Source organism: Akebia trifoliata, chromosome 10 (assembly GCF_017979445.1).
Source record: "Akebia trifoliata isolate Shusen 1 chromosome 10, ASM1797944v1, whole genome shotgun sequence".
NCBI classification, from domain to species: Eukaryota; Viridiplantae; Streptophyta; class Magnoliopsida; order Ranunculales; family Lardizabalaceae; genus Akebia; species Akebia trifoliata.
The window spans coordinates 20,731,484-20,745,453 of record NC_141384.1 but is presented as its reverse complement, the minus strand read 5'-3'; the positions used below and the strand labels follow the sequence as shown (position 1 = coordinate 20,745,453).

The window sequence follows — 13,970 nt, the reverse complement described above, 5'->3', positions numbered from 1 at the left end:
ACGCCTACAGACTGTGGTACCGTAGCAGGGGCGAATTTCATTTTAGGACAGTGCTTTGTGCACGCTTCAACCATTTCTTTACATTCAATTTCGAAATTAAGATTTGTTTAAACTTCTTCTCTCTTAGCCATAAGAAATCAATATTCAGAAACAACAGTTTGAAATCTGATTGCGTCTCAGATAGATAAAAACCCTAGAGAGGAGCGTTTGAGAGAGAGAGAGAGAGAGTTGTTGAGAGAGAGAGAGAGAAAGGGCGAGACAGCGAGATAACTTAAAACCTTAGAGAGAACGTAAATCTTTGGTGTGGGGAGCAAATACAGCTGATGATCGATCCCAAATGACTTCATCAATGGAGATGGTCCTGATTTGTAGTTAACATTAACAATAAATCCAACTAAAAATAGGGTCATTTTTATTGGAGCGACTAATGAAATCCGTCGGATAAAAACGACTGCTTATAGCAGTCTTTTTTCTGTAAAATCAGGGTCCCACTTTGCTTATTATGACGTAGTGTACACATAGTTGATCATATGGATTTGGAGGTATATAGTCACTTTGCTTAACTTTCCTTTGTCTGCTATGATATTTTTTTTCCCGTTCTACCAATGAACTACTAATCTTAGTACCTATCATGTGAACCAGTCATGCAGTGTATCAGAAGTGTTGCGCCCGCTATATGAATCATCAATAGTGCTTGCTCAAAATACTACAATGACGATAGGACTATCTATTACAATATTTGCACATTGTTGGAGTTTAGAATTTTTTTTCTGTGCTATTATTCTACAATGGCAACTAAACTGGCATTTTGTTATTTAAAGCCATGTTCAAGTACATGGACGATAATTAGACAATTGTGGGAGATGTGTTGAAATTTTACATATTATCTTGATTACACTACATCATAATGCGCCAAAACCGACTACCCTTACAGTCGAAAAAAAAGTCATTTTACAAGGAGTGATTTTTAAAAAACAACTGTTCTTTGACAATCGGGAAAAACGACAGTCAAATCCTTAACAATCAGGAAAAACGACTATCTTTGAAAGTCAGAAAAAACGACAGTCTTTGACAGTCGTTTATTTACAAGTGCACACATATGACAGTCGTTGTCTGTATTATTTTTTTTTATAAATTAATTTTTTTTTATATTTATAAATTAAAAAAAAAATTCAATAGCTAAAAAATGCAAATTGAGGCTGTATCATCATTTGTATTATCCATTTCAATGTAATAATTTTTTTTTATTAATAACAATGTGTGAGATCCAGTAAAAAACCCCACAATGTCACAACAAATTAATACTACGACAATGACTTAATGTAATAGTTTGGGTATCACTTAATTGTAATAGTTTGGCTATCACTTGATGAAAATGGTTCCATGATAGGTTGAGTCCAGATTCCTATGGAAGAAATGTGGGAGATACTGCTCTCTGCACTTGTTATCTAATCTCTATCCAACTGCACCCATTATTTCTTCTCAACCTCCTCCTCTTCATCATCTTCTTCAACTTTTCAGCGTCACCTCAATCGCCATTATCCGCATATAAGTTCAACAATAACAAGCAGCACCCTGCACTCTCAAGCTCGAGCTCATACACATTCTTAGCTGTTATTTCTGCAAGTTCAATGTTTCCATGATGCCTACATGCCCCTAACAATGCTCCACAAACAAATGAATCAGGCTTGATGGGCATTTTCTTAATCGAATCATAAGCTTCATTGAGATCACCTGCGCGACTTACAAGATCCACCATGCATGCATAATGCTCTAACCTTGGTTCAATCTCATGTTCTTCTCGCATCAAATGGAAAATTTTCCATCCAACTTCAACCATTCCAACATGACTACAAGCTGTGAGGGCTGTTGTGAAAGTTAGGTGATCCAACTGTACTTTTTCCTTCACCATCCGAATGAAGAGCACAATTGCTTCATTACAGTATCCGTGATTTGCATATCCAAAAATCATAGAGTTCCAAGTAACCGTGTTTTTCTTGCTCATCTTGTTAAACAACGTCCCAGCTTTGTGTATGAAACCACACTTAGCATACATGTCAACAAGAGAGCTACTCACGAATATGTCTTCTTCTACTCCAGCCACCAATGCATAGCCATGAATCTCTTTTCCACGTTTTGAATCTGCCACAGTTGCACAAGCAGTCAAGATGCCACTAACTGTAAATTGGGCTTTTCTCCTGTTAAATTCATTACCAGATCAGGTCCTTATCATATTCGAGGTAGCAATTCAGGACTCCCCGAGTCTTATATGCAAATCAAGTTCGGGAAGATTCACTATGTCAAAAAAGCCCATATTTGACGATCTTAGCCCGTCAAATTTTGAGAAATTTTACGGACCCTCCCATCAAATATGCCCGTCAAATATTCTCTGGTAGAATTTTTTTTTTTTTTTTTTACGGCCCTGGACTATCAAATTATTGGAGAATGAGCTTAAAAAAAAAACAAAAAATCCATAGAGTATGACCATCGAATTTGGAGGTTTAACAAACAATAGCATGGTCCTCTAATTCACCAATCACAATGAACGAAATAATATTAAAAAAAATCAGAAAAATAAAAAATAAAAGAAAAATCATAGAATAAGAATATGATGGGCATCATATTGATTGAAGAACAAAGAAGAGAAAACTAAATCAATATTCATGAATTAATATTTTGAAATTGAAATAGACCCAGCTTTACATTAAATCGAAGAAAAAAGAAGAGATAACTAAAGAACAAAATTTGGAAAATCTAAGTAAGAGGAGAAAATAGATTCGGTGGCCCAATTGATTTCCTTCACTGACATGCACTTGTTGATTGCTTCTTTACAGCTGTGACCTTCTTCGTAGCTTCTTTTAGAGCATCCATTGCCACATTATAAGCATGTACAGATTTTACCCCTTCATCCATTGCTTAACCAACACCTGTATGATGTAGATGCATCACATACCCATCAAAAAATGAGTTTACGTTATCACTCCCTTGGGTTATAGACATTTCTCTCATGTGGAGTGAGTGAAGCAAAGACATAAGATGTGATAAATTGTATAAATAGACATGCAAAAATAAAATGAAAATCTACGTGCTTACAGGACATATCTAATCCGTCCATCAAGCAAAAGCATTGGCATCATCGCCATGCCAGCAGGAGTGGGCCCCCTGCCATATATCAGTGGCTGCAAAATAAACATAATTCAAGATCAGAAATGTAAAAAACACATAATAGTACTCCACTTGGCTGTGTCCCAAGTGGAATCACAAGTTACTATTTATTTACATTAAAAAAGAGACTGTGTTACAACTTTTGTTACTGAGCTAACAAAAATCACCTGAGCAAAGCTTGCACCACAATACCCTGACCCATGCCACCATAGGCACCACCTGCCAACCCATACCCCATTCGAGGTGAATAGCTTGGAAGCAAAGAAGGCTTGTGCGAATTGAGTCCTCCATCAGATTTCCGATTGGCTTGTGGCTTTGTAAGAGAACACTCGAGAAGTTGCCCTATCAATGAGAATAAAACCCAACCAGCTTCATCTATCAGTCACTTAAAAAATAGAATTAAAAAAAAAACAATGTAACATCCATTAAATAATAATCACCATCTACTTTATATTTCTCAGTGTTTTTGAGTGCTTCATGGCACTACACCTCTCGGCAAAGTGCACAAAACCAAATCTGCTATTTTCATGTCCAGACTTTGTAGGTGGCAACACCACTTTTGTTATCTCTCCATGGTGTTCGAATAATTCTCTTAACTTATCCTGAGTAATTTTTTCCGGTAAATTCTTCACATAGACTGCCTTTACCTGTATAAGAAAACAAAATAGTCAACCAACTTAATCTCACATCATTCAAGTAAAAAAAAATCTGGAACGTAGATATGGGAATGTTTCAAAAGTGTTTTTCTGTTTTCTTTTTCTCTTACTGTGACTATAATCAGCCTTCGAATTGGTAGATATGGGAATGTTTTAGCCTTTTAGGCATATCACACTGTACTCGCACAAAAAAAAAAAACAAAGTTCACTTGAAAGCAAAGAAAATAGAGTTCACTCCTACTAGAAATTTTGGATTCACTTTAGAATCAAGAAGAAATGTACTTGAGTTAGTGAGATCGATGTCAATTGTTTATGTGGTGCTTTCTAGAGTCTTAGATGCTTAATTTTGTTGCACTTTTTCTTGTCTTAATGAATAAAATTAAACCTGCATGAATTTTTTGGATTCTGATGAGATGTATTGGACAATGCAAAACATCGATTAGCTTGCCTCTATTTGAGTAGGAACATATAACAAGTTTGACGATCGACGGTCTAAACATCAAACAAATACCAAATTAATGGATTAAGTCCCTGCATGTTATGGTAATATCAGAAGTCAGAAATATTCACAGCTTCCGTAGTACAAAGAAAGAACTCAAGATTGAAAGGAAATACCTCAATGTTACCCTTTCGGATCTGCAAATTGATTAGAAACTAAACATCAAGTTATATTCAATCATATGTTTATAAATGACAATTAGTACACAAATTTGCAACTTTATTTGTGGAAGCCTAAAAAATGTAAGCCTCACATTTAAGTAAATCTGTGGAAGCCGTCCTCCCAAGTAAATAGCTGCCATTGCCCAACCAAGGAAGCTTCCAATATCACTGCTTCCTTCGGCCCTTGTCTCATAATTAGTACACCATTGTTCTAAAGAACCAGACAATTGAAAAGAAAAGGAAAGAAATCATTAGTACTAAATTTTCAGCAGCATTACCAAATTCCTATCATTTGAAAACTCATTGTCCAAAAATTCTTAATTATCGAAAAATCTGTAGCAACTTCAAGTAACCAAGAGAATTAAAAATCTGAAGGAATGTTTGGAAGACAGAGCGACTCAATTTCATTTTGCCACTTGAATTGCGAACCCACGTCGCAACTCCCAAAACCCCTCTAATTCCCAAATTTGTGGAGAAGCTACTCCCAATTATTTGATGATAATTTATATTTATCAAAAAAAAAAAAAATGTATTTGATGATAAGGTGTTAAGAGGCCGATCAATTATTCCATTTGATTGAATTGGATGTTTGAGGTATCTTCGATGGCCATGAAGTTGCTAGTTGTGAAGAGGCAGCTACCCTGTTTAGATGGGGAGTTTCTGTAAAGGAAACCACTCATTCTCTAACTCAATTTGTTAGATGGATCCCTCCGGGCGAAGGATTCATTAAAATTAATACCTATGGGTCCTTTTCTAACTCGGGGAGTGGCTTTGGTTTCATCGGTAGAGATCACTATAGTTTCTAAAGTTCACTGGGTTTGGTAAATCTGATTCAAGTGAGGTTCCTTCTATCGAATTACAAGCAATCCTTGAAGGTGGCTTCACAAAGATCATCATCAATTCTGATTTTTCTTATGATGTCCAATGCTTGCTAAAGAAGATACAACCTTCATGGAAGCACCCAGTTTTGTTGTTGTTGAGATCCATCGAAGAGGTTGCTAGAAGCTTCACTAATCTGAAAATAGTATTTTCATGGAGAGAAACGAATAGGGCAGCGGATTGCAATTTTTCACTTTTATATAATCCAGATGTTCCCCTGATTTATGTGCTAGGTAAAGGTTTAATTATCAAGGCCATCCACCCACAACCTCCTAAGCCACAACCAGCTCCACTAGGGTTAGAACAAACTAAATGAGCATTTTAGAAGAATGACTCTCCCACATAATAGCTCTTCTAGAAGTTTGGAGCGAAGCACAAAATGGGAATCCAACAGAGAAGAAAATCAAGAAAGGTTCGAGAATAAAATGAGGGCCACACAACACGACACATTGCCTAAGTCAAGATTCAAAAGCCAATCTTGAGCTGGGGTGTGCAAGGAGGGGACTTGAAATACCAGGCAATCCCAATTGACAGCATCCAAATGTGTAGATAATAAATATAAAAAAATTGCAGTATAATCAAACAACAATAACAAAAAGTGACATAGCCCAAATACCTGATAGTAAAGTTTCCATAACATAATTGGGAAAAATTTTACTCCTCAGACCCAATTCACTTGAACACTCCATATCATTTAGTCTAATAAAAGAAAAAAGAAAAAACATAATAGAAATCAAACCATGTTTTCTTCTCCACCTAACAAAAATTGTTCCTAGTAGTTGCCTTCCCTCCCACATTTTCTCCAAACTTATCTAGCTTATAAGGAAAACACTCGGCATGAGCCCTTTTATACATCTTAGACTCACTCTGTTCACCTCATACCATTCCTCTCCCTTGTAATCCTTCAACACCCATATAGTCATCCAAGCCTCTGAAATTTGGGTCATTGACACCGAACCCTCCAACTCCAACAAATGCATCCTATTACTCGAAGCACCAACCACCTCATTTGGCAATTGGATCCTCCTCCAAATCTCTTTATCCAAATCAAGCACAAGTATATACACACAATTGTTTGTTAACCAATTCCCATTTGATCCCGCACCGGATATGAACGTTGGTGGCGCCTTGGCAAATTTGCTAGACGGTGTGACATCGAAGCTCACTTCCATCTTCAAGTGAAAACTAAGGTCGGGATCAGAAAAAAATTATGCTAGCCTAAGTGGTTTTGGACTCAATGAACTTAAATAAAGTTGCATATGTTGAGATTGATAAACAAATGTACCTTTATCTATGTAGAACAGTTTCAGCTATCTATCTACATTTTAAATAAGAGAGATGTATTTCCCTACTTTTTGAATGTGCAAAATAAATAATTACTCACCCATGAATATTTAGTTCTATGAGCTTGGGCAGAAATTTGATTACTGTGTGGTAATCCACACACACACACACTCCGTCCCAGCCCAGTACGAGAAAAGATAAATCCGAAAAGAAATTTCAAATGCAAGATTATGACCCTATCACCTCACATTGTTGAGAAAAACAGGGGTAATTGAACCAAGAAATGAATCGAAACAAAACAAAAATCACACACACAGACACATTTTTTTATGTGATTTCCTTTAGATTGAGTTATGTCCAAGTGAAAACTCACAGTTACAGATTACAAAACTACCTTTGTTAGTTCCAAAACTACCCTTATATACTTGATGTGGCAAATATTAAGGAGTCTGTGAGCACTGTGAGTTTCGAAACTCAAAATTTTGGGTGATGTGTGTTCTATGATGTTGGGAAAGAGATGGAGGTAAAAGTGGAAGAAACAAAACGAAGGGCGTCACAATGAAAAACAAAGAATGGTTATCCCAAGGCCCTACCCAACAACACCAATTTAATTTCATGATCATCTGCTTAAAATGTTGGAAAATGTTCTTAAAAAAAAATGTCCAACCAAAAATATCCTAAAATGCTTGTTTTCAAGGTTTTTTTAAATGCATCTTAACATGTGCAGTTACAGTACATGTTAACAAAATCCCTTATATAAAAGGACTTTTGCAATCACTGGGTTGAGGTTCTCCATCAAAGAGACATGTTGAGATTAGAGGGAAAAAATCAAACTTCCTAGAAAACAGGATTGGCCTTCTAAGGAGTAGCACAATATTCTCTAGGGATACTTGGGAATCTGTAGCATCTCAACCACTAGTTTGGTGGAGAGCTTCGAGATTAGTATAACCTTCTTAGGGGGTAAATACACTTTCCTTGGTGAGGAAAGTGTTTTCTAGATCAATACAAATCTTTTAAAAAAAGTACGCAAAGAAAATATATATTTTTTCTCATCTTTTATTGCATGGTTTCGATGTAACCCAATCAACGCACAACCTACTAGAATTCACCATGAACATAGAGAAAATTAATTAAAATAAAGCTTACAATAAAAACCCCTTCAGGAAGACAAACAAACCACTTTTAGTTCTAACTATATTGAACTTATCTATGCATTATTTAAAATCATCGCGAAAAACAAATTATCCATCTTGCAAAGAAGCATCACTCAAAAAGAACAAGGAAATAGGATAATGGAAGATTAAGATAGATCTCCTCAAATTGAGAAGACTTACAAGGTTAATCTGCCTCTGAGAGAGCTAATAGTTTACCATGGTGATATATGAGACCTGTATTGCCTGGCAAATTGACACACATAATTAATTCACTTTAAACACTATTTATGCTTGAACTCAAATCAGGATCATAGATAAAATAATGCTTTTGGAACTATAAAGCATTACTTAAAATTATTAGTGGAATGGTAACCTAAACCTGCTCAATCCAATAAGAAACTCTAGCTGCAAAATAGATAAATACACAGATATTTGAAGTATTGCAATAAACCCACCTGTCCCATTTCCATATGAAACATCCAATACTTTCACTTTTCTCTTCATGTTCAGCATAAAAATGAATTAGTAAGTAAAATAATCCATAGCCACCTATTTGAAAAAAGTCTCTAAGCCCAGGTCTCTAGAATTCATTGGAGCATTCATTCCTAATTCTCATATATACACATCTAATTAAGGACTAGGAACACCAAAATTTGACTGAAAGTCAGTCCCAATATTGGAATATTTATTGTTAATTTTACCACTAATTCATCCGACTTAAACCCTATTGGAAACAAAGAAGATCTTTCATTCAACAAATCTTTGAAGGAAAAAAGGAAAACATAATTATTTCTTGCATTTCTAAGCATTTAAAATTCTTAATTCTACATATTGTAACCAAGGCACAAATTTATAAGAATTTTACAAATTATAAATCAACATATAGATCTTAAATTCTCTTCCATAGCTGCTCCACAGAACAATATTAAGAGATTAATCAAAAGGCACAAAAGAACAAAATACAAGTAAATATTTAGATAAAACATAAGCTAAAATATGAGAAAATAAAAAGTACTCAAATAAGACCTTCGAAGTCCATGACGTCATTCCACAGTCTCATACCAAACTCATCAAAATCTCCAAACAATTGCTTTTGCCCCACAAAATCGAGCCTCCTTGATGCCTCCTCAAACAAATCTCTGAAATCAAAACCTTCAGATCGAATGTAACCGAAGGAGAACTATCATATTTCAACCATAACTCAATCATAACCACTATTTACCTAAGATTTGGTGCTTTAATGGCGAGTTTCAACAAAAAGAGAAGATTTAATGGAGGATTCTAGGGTTTCTTCTATTCTTTTTTATTTAGAGATCGAAAAAGAAGATTTTTTGGTAGATTTGAGGTATGAGAGAGAGATAAAAACTCACTGATTTCTGTGCAAGATCCTTTAACTCACGATCCATCCATTTCTTTGCAAAACAACCGAATCAGACTAATAGAGGTTTGAGTTCGTTCTTCGGAGAGAGAGAGATTTAGACGGAAATACCTCATCTTCACTTCATCATATTCAGTGTTGAGAGATCGAGATGTCGATTGGATATATAGAGAGAGAGATGTGGTCGAGGGAGCCAAATAGAGAAAGAGATTCTCACAATCGGGAGAACTTCTCCCGAACCACACAGAGAGAGACAGATGGAAAAAACGCAGAGAGAGAGAGAGAGTAAGAAAGAAGGAACAAATCACAGATGAGAGAGAGATGGAAATAGTTTTGGGCAATTTTTCTCTAAAATTCATGGGCCTGTGGCCGTCAAATTTGAGTTTTCAAAATTCGTCGGGCCAAGCCCAACAAATTTTTCCTTCAATTTCTACGGTTTTCACGTAATGATTTAGCTTTTAATTTACGTATATCCCATATGCAGTCCTCTGGCAAGGCCTGGACAGTGACCATTCTACTATGGTCATACGGAAAACAAAGTTTGTTAAATAATATCAATATGGAAAGTGCTACTTACTCAAAGCATGGCTGCTACTTCTTTTTTGGTAATGCATCTTGACCTGTCTGTATCATACATCTGATAGCCACATAAAAAACAAAGCGGATATTAAGTCATGTAACTCCAAAAGATTTAATACTCAATAATTCCGCAAGGTTCAATAAAATTTATCAATAGATATATAAAGTAGAACATCAATTAAACTCGGCTACAGGATGGATCGATAAGGATAATATAATATGTATGGTCATTTTCCTAACATGAAATAAGGATCCTAACATAAATACTGATATTGATTTAGATAGAATGGAATGGACGAATAGGATTTGTTCAACCAATCCCATATATTTTAGAATTATTACACTAAAATCACAAGAGCTTCAAACCATAGTTAGTGTATTTAACCCACATTCACTAGTTTTCACTAATTTATTCTAGGCTCCAATACCACTGAGAAGAAAACATCTATGCTCTTGTAACATAGGAGCATCTAATCGTAAAGACTTCTTCAACCTCTGTGTGTGTATGTGTGTGTGTTTGCATGGGTGGGTGGGTGCGTGTCAGCGTACGTCTGTGCAAGTGAGTGAATGCATGTGGATTACTAATAACCTGAAGCTCATACTAGTGTGTCTGAGTATTGATCACTTGAAGCTCATGTGCACATGTGGGTGTGGGTGTGGCTGTGCGGGTGCAGGCACGTGCTTGTGTTAAGATGAATCATGATGTGCAGAGTGATATTCGGAAACCCATTGTTTTATATATGCAGAGTGATATTCAATATCCTCCCAAGTGTTCTAACAACAATATGTGGGCACTCATTTTTAAGCAAATCCTTTTGATTTTTTATGTGAACTCCACCATAGAAAACAACCACCTTAATATCAGGCAAGTAAGCACTAAACCTCTCGAACTCATGACAAATCTACCAAGCAATGAGAAAAGGGGGGGAAATAACTTAATAATTCCAACAAATCTATTGACAAAACACCTAGATTATGGCTTAAAATCAAAAATCAAATGCCAAAAACCAAAACTTTGACATATGTATAGTAGCTATTACCTGATGACAAAAAAGAGTTCCACAATCCATGCAACGAGCGGATTGACTTTTTAAAAGTGGGCTTGGTTTCGTCATTTCCCTAACCTCTTCCCAGTCATTAATCCGAACATTATGGTCCCTATATGAAATGCTCTCACGCTCATACGCAATGAAACCCTGATGCTTGACAGCATCTGGAACCTAAGTGGGCCTCTTTAAAGTCTGTACCTCTTCCACTTCCTGTGAGTTCCAAAAAAAGTCTTATTCTACCCATTAAACAGAATGGTAAACTAGACATGAACACTTCTAGAACACCGTTTTCTTTTCCCCAAATAAGTGGATATGATATTTATAATGGTATTACTTATTAAAAAATGATAACGGAGTTGGACAAGACATGAACACTTCTAGAACACCGTTTTCTCATTTCCTATAATCTGAGACATCATCTTCAATGTATTTAGCTCTGAACCCTTACTAAGAGATATGAATGGCAAGTTTGGGTCAATGTGTTTTGAAAGGCGTTCAAGAAATGATGAACTGAACTGCATCAAGATAAACTAGGCTAACATAATTAAATTTCTTGACAGAGAAACTGAACTATCCAATAAGTAGTAAAAAATTAACTAAAATCTCTAAGTAATAGAATAATTCATGTAATACTGGGAAACCAATAATGGAAAATTGAATACCTGCACAGGGACTGCATGTAGGCAAAAATCAGCACCCAGCAATGCAGTCTTTGCATCAGTTGTAACAACAACATTTTCTGGTAATATGTGATCTGGGAAGTATTTGCTAAAAAAGTGGAAAAGAAAGAAAATGTAAAATGAAGAAAGAACTGTAAGTGAAGAAAGTGGAAAAGAAAGAAAATGTACATTTCGGTAATGTATAGAAACACAAAATTTATAGTTCTCAACTTTTGCGCCACTAATTTCTTTAGTATGCTCGATAAGGGATCTAAAAACCTGCCAAAGCGTACAACACACATCTATCAGCTTCAATTTATTTTATAATACAAAGGATTAGACCTTTTTCGTTGCACAAAAAGTGTACCACAGACATATCAAATAACAGTGTTGTCTAAACTTGGTAGGTGTTGATGTAAATGGTTGGCAGATGTTAGTTTAAACAGATTAGTTGATGTACTTACTACAAGTTAATTGTAGATTTTCCATGAGAGAGGTACAAAATTTCAAATCCACTAAAGTCTTAAAGAGATTATGAAATTTGTTGAATTCTTGAGAATTAAGCAATTTAAAGATAATGAAAATGCGGTGCTTGGTTCAGATAGCTTCCTTCATTCCTTATCCATCAAATTCAAATTGCTGAAGAGTCGAGAAATCTAATAACTAACCATAAACAGCTCTACCATGGCATCTTGTATGAATGATAAGGATCCAAAAATTAAAAAAATTTAAGAGATTAACGAACCCATAATTCAGTGTGGGGAAATCAGTGAAACAATTCTACATAATATATTAGAATTAAACTAAACTAATCCAATTGGAGGATTTCAGTCATCCATGGTTTACCAATCAAATAAAATAGATAAAAACCCTAAAACTTGCTTTAACAATGAAGAAAACATTCGAAACCCTAAATTAATTAAGGAAAATCTAAGATTCAATAAAAAAATTTAACATACCTGAATATTCGATCACAGACCAAGCAAAGAGAGGGAGATCGAACAAAGCTTTAAAACTTTCGATCAAGCGTCGATCGATTCTGCCTTAAAATTTGCAAATCGAAACTTAGAGAGAGAGATTCGACAAAGAGATAGTTGATCTATCTCTCTAGATTGAAACTTAGAGAATTGGTCTTCTAGATCGAAACTTACAGAGAGATAGATTCGACAGAGAGAGATTCGAGAGAAAGCGAGAAGAGCGATGAGAGAGCGACGGAGTCGAGGTAGAGATAGAGTTTACTTAGGGAGAGTGAGAGACAAATCAGTGAGAGTGAGAGATGGAGATAGAGTTTATCAGTGAGAGTGAGAGACAGAAGAATGAGACGAGCTTCTATAAACGAAGGGGAGAAAAATAATAATTTAGAGTGGCTATTGGCACCCCAACTTTTACTACTTATTATTGAAACGACGATTAAACGACAGCTAAAGGCTGTCGTTAATAATGACAGCCTTTAGCAGTCGTTTTTTACGCAATTCTAGCGTCGCCGAAACCTCAATATGACGTAGTGTTATGGCTCTCTCTATTTCATCCAGGATTTACGCCAACTTAGGTAGATTGCTTAGGAGGTGTCTCAATCAACTATCACTGGTTGGGGCAGAAGACCTGCAGTTTTACAAGCACTCAACCAGAGGCTGAGCAAGTGAGTGCATCTTAGTTATTTGCCTGACGTGACTATTGGAATATCTTATTACATCCCAAGTTCTCAAATGTTTCCTTACAATGGTTTTAATGAAGCCCTTAACGGGTTTGCTGATGATGAATGGTCAAGTATGGGAAGTGATGGCGTAGATGACATTTCCATTCTTGTAAACTCATCTCCTAGCAAGATTATTGGTGTAAATCTTGGATTTTCTAATGGATTTCCTATTGTGAACAATGTCGTTCTGTGTGCAAAGGCATCCATGCTTTTACAGGTCAGGATACTGTTTATATTGCTTTTTGTTGTGTACACATTGTAGGAAAGCTCGTCAATTTCCATGCCCTATCCCAATTATTGATGTCGTTGTGGAAAAACTACAAAGATAAACCTATACTACATATACCCTGTTTCATTCGGCGACTATGTAAATGACACTTAGTTTTTGGGACAAAGGCCTTTGGAACTTACAATGGCTTCAAAATTGGGTTTTATCCTAGTATGCATGTACTCAGGAAAAGAATATGCTATTTATTTGTATTCTTGCTCTAACATTCATTTATAGCATTTTTTATCTTTTTTTTTTTTTTTTGTTGAGGTGTTTTCACTTACTCAATTTGTGATGTTTTTTCTTTGATAAGTAGTTTTCTTTATTTAAAGATAAGGATACACAAGTCCAACTTTGCAAAATTTTCTGAAAAAGTGAAAATTTTTCCATGTTTCAAGTCTTTCGATTGCTTATGTGCTATATTTTTTTCCTTACTCTTGATTGTTTAGAGTATTGAATTCTGCTTTGGTTTTGAACTTAGTTTTTGATGTGTTTTCCTTCTTATTGGTTTGGATTTTGGGAAATTTATTAGGTTGGAAAGCT

The 13,970-nt window shown here is 35.5% G+C and overlaps 1 protein-coding gene and 1 pseudogene across 24 annotated transcripts; both read right to left on the bottom strand.

Moving 5' to 3' along the window:
* Positions 1-1,202: 1,202 nt before the first annotated feature.
* On the bottom strand, positions 1,203-2,314 carry LOC147393242 (pentatricopeptide repeat-containing protein At5g59600 pseudogene; annotated as a pseudogene).
* Positions 2,315-2,598: 284 nt separating this feature from the next.
* On the bottom strand, positions 2,599-12,780 carry LOC147393241 (heterogeneous nuclear ribonucleoprotein Q-like). 24 transcript variants are annotated; one of them, XM_086455856.1, is made up of 12 exons: positions 12,423-12,780; positions 11,653-11,742; positions 11,467-11,572; positions 10,796-11,014; positions 9,754-9,813; positions 7,979-8,937; positions 4,574-4,692; positions 4,437-4,457; positions 3,606-3,812; positions 3,333-3,507; positions 3,094-3,179; positions 2,599-2,927 (listed from the first exon to the last, which is right to left on the bottom strand). In XM_086455856.1, exons 7-9 carry the CDS (start codon positions 4,619-4,621, stop codon positions 3,609-3,611), a joined length of 273 nt encoding a protein of 90 aa, XP_086311982.1. In that variant the 5' UTR covers positions 4,622-4,692; positions 7,979-8,937; positions 9,754-9,813; positions 10,796-11,014; positions 11,467-11,572; positions 11,653-11,742; positions 12,423-12,780; the 3' UTR covers positions 2,599-2,927; positions 3,094-3,179; positions 3,333-3,507; positions 3,606-3,608. The 24 variants fall into 24 exon arrangements, 14 of the variants coding, with proteins under 14 accessions (XP_086311982.1, XP_086311984.1, XP_086311979.1 ...); XM_086455858.1 differs by having other exon boundaries at positions 11,695-11,742; XR_015182096.1 differs by lacking the exon at positions 10,796-11,014 and adding an exon at positions 4,270-4,352 and having other exon boundaries at positions 11,467-11,742.
* Positions 12,781-13,970: the final 1,190 nt, after the last annotated feature.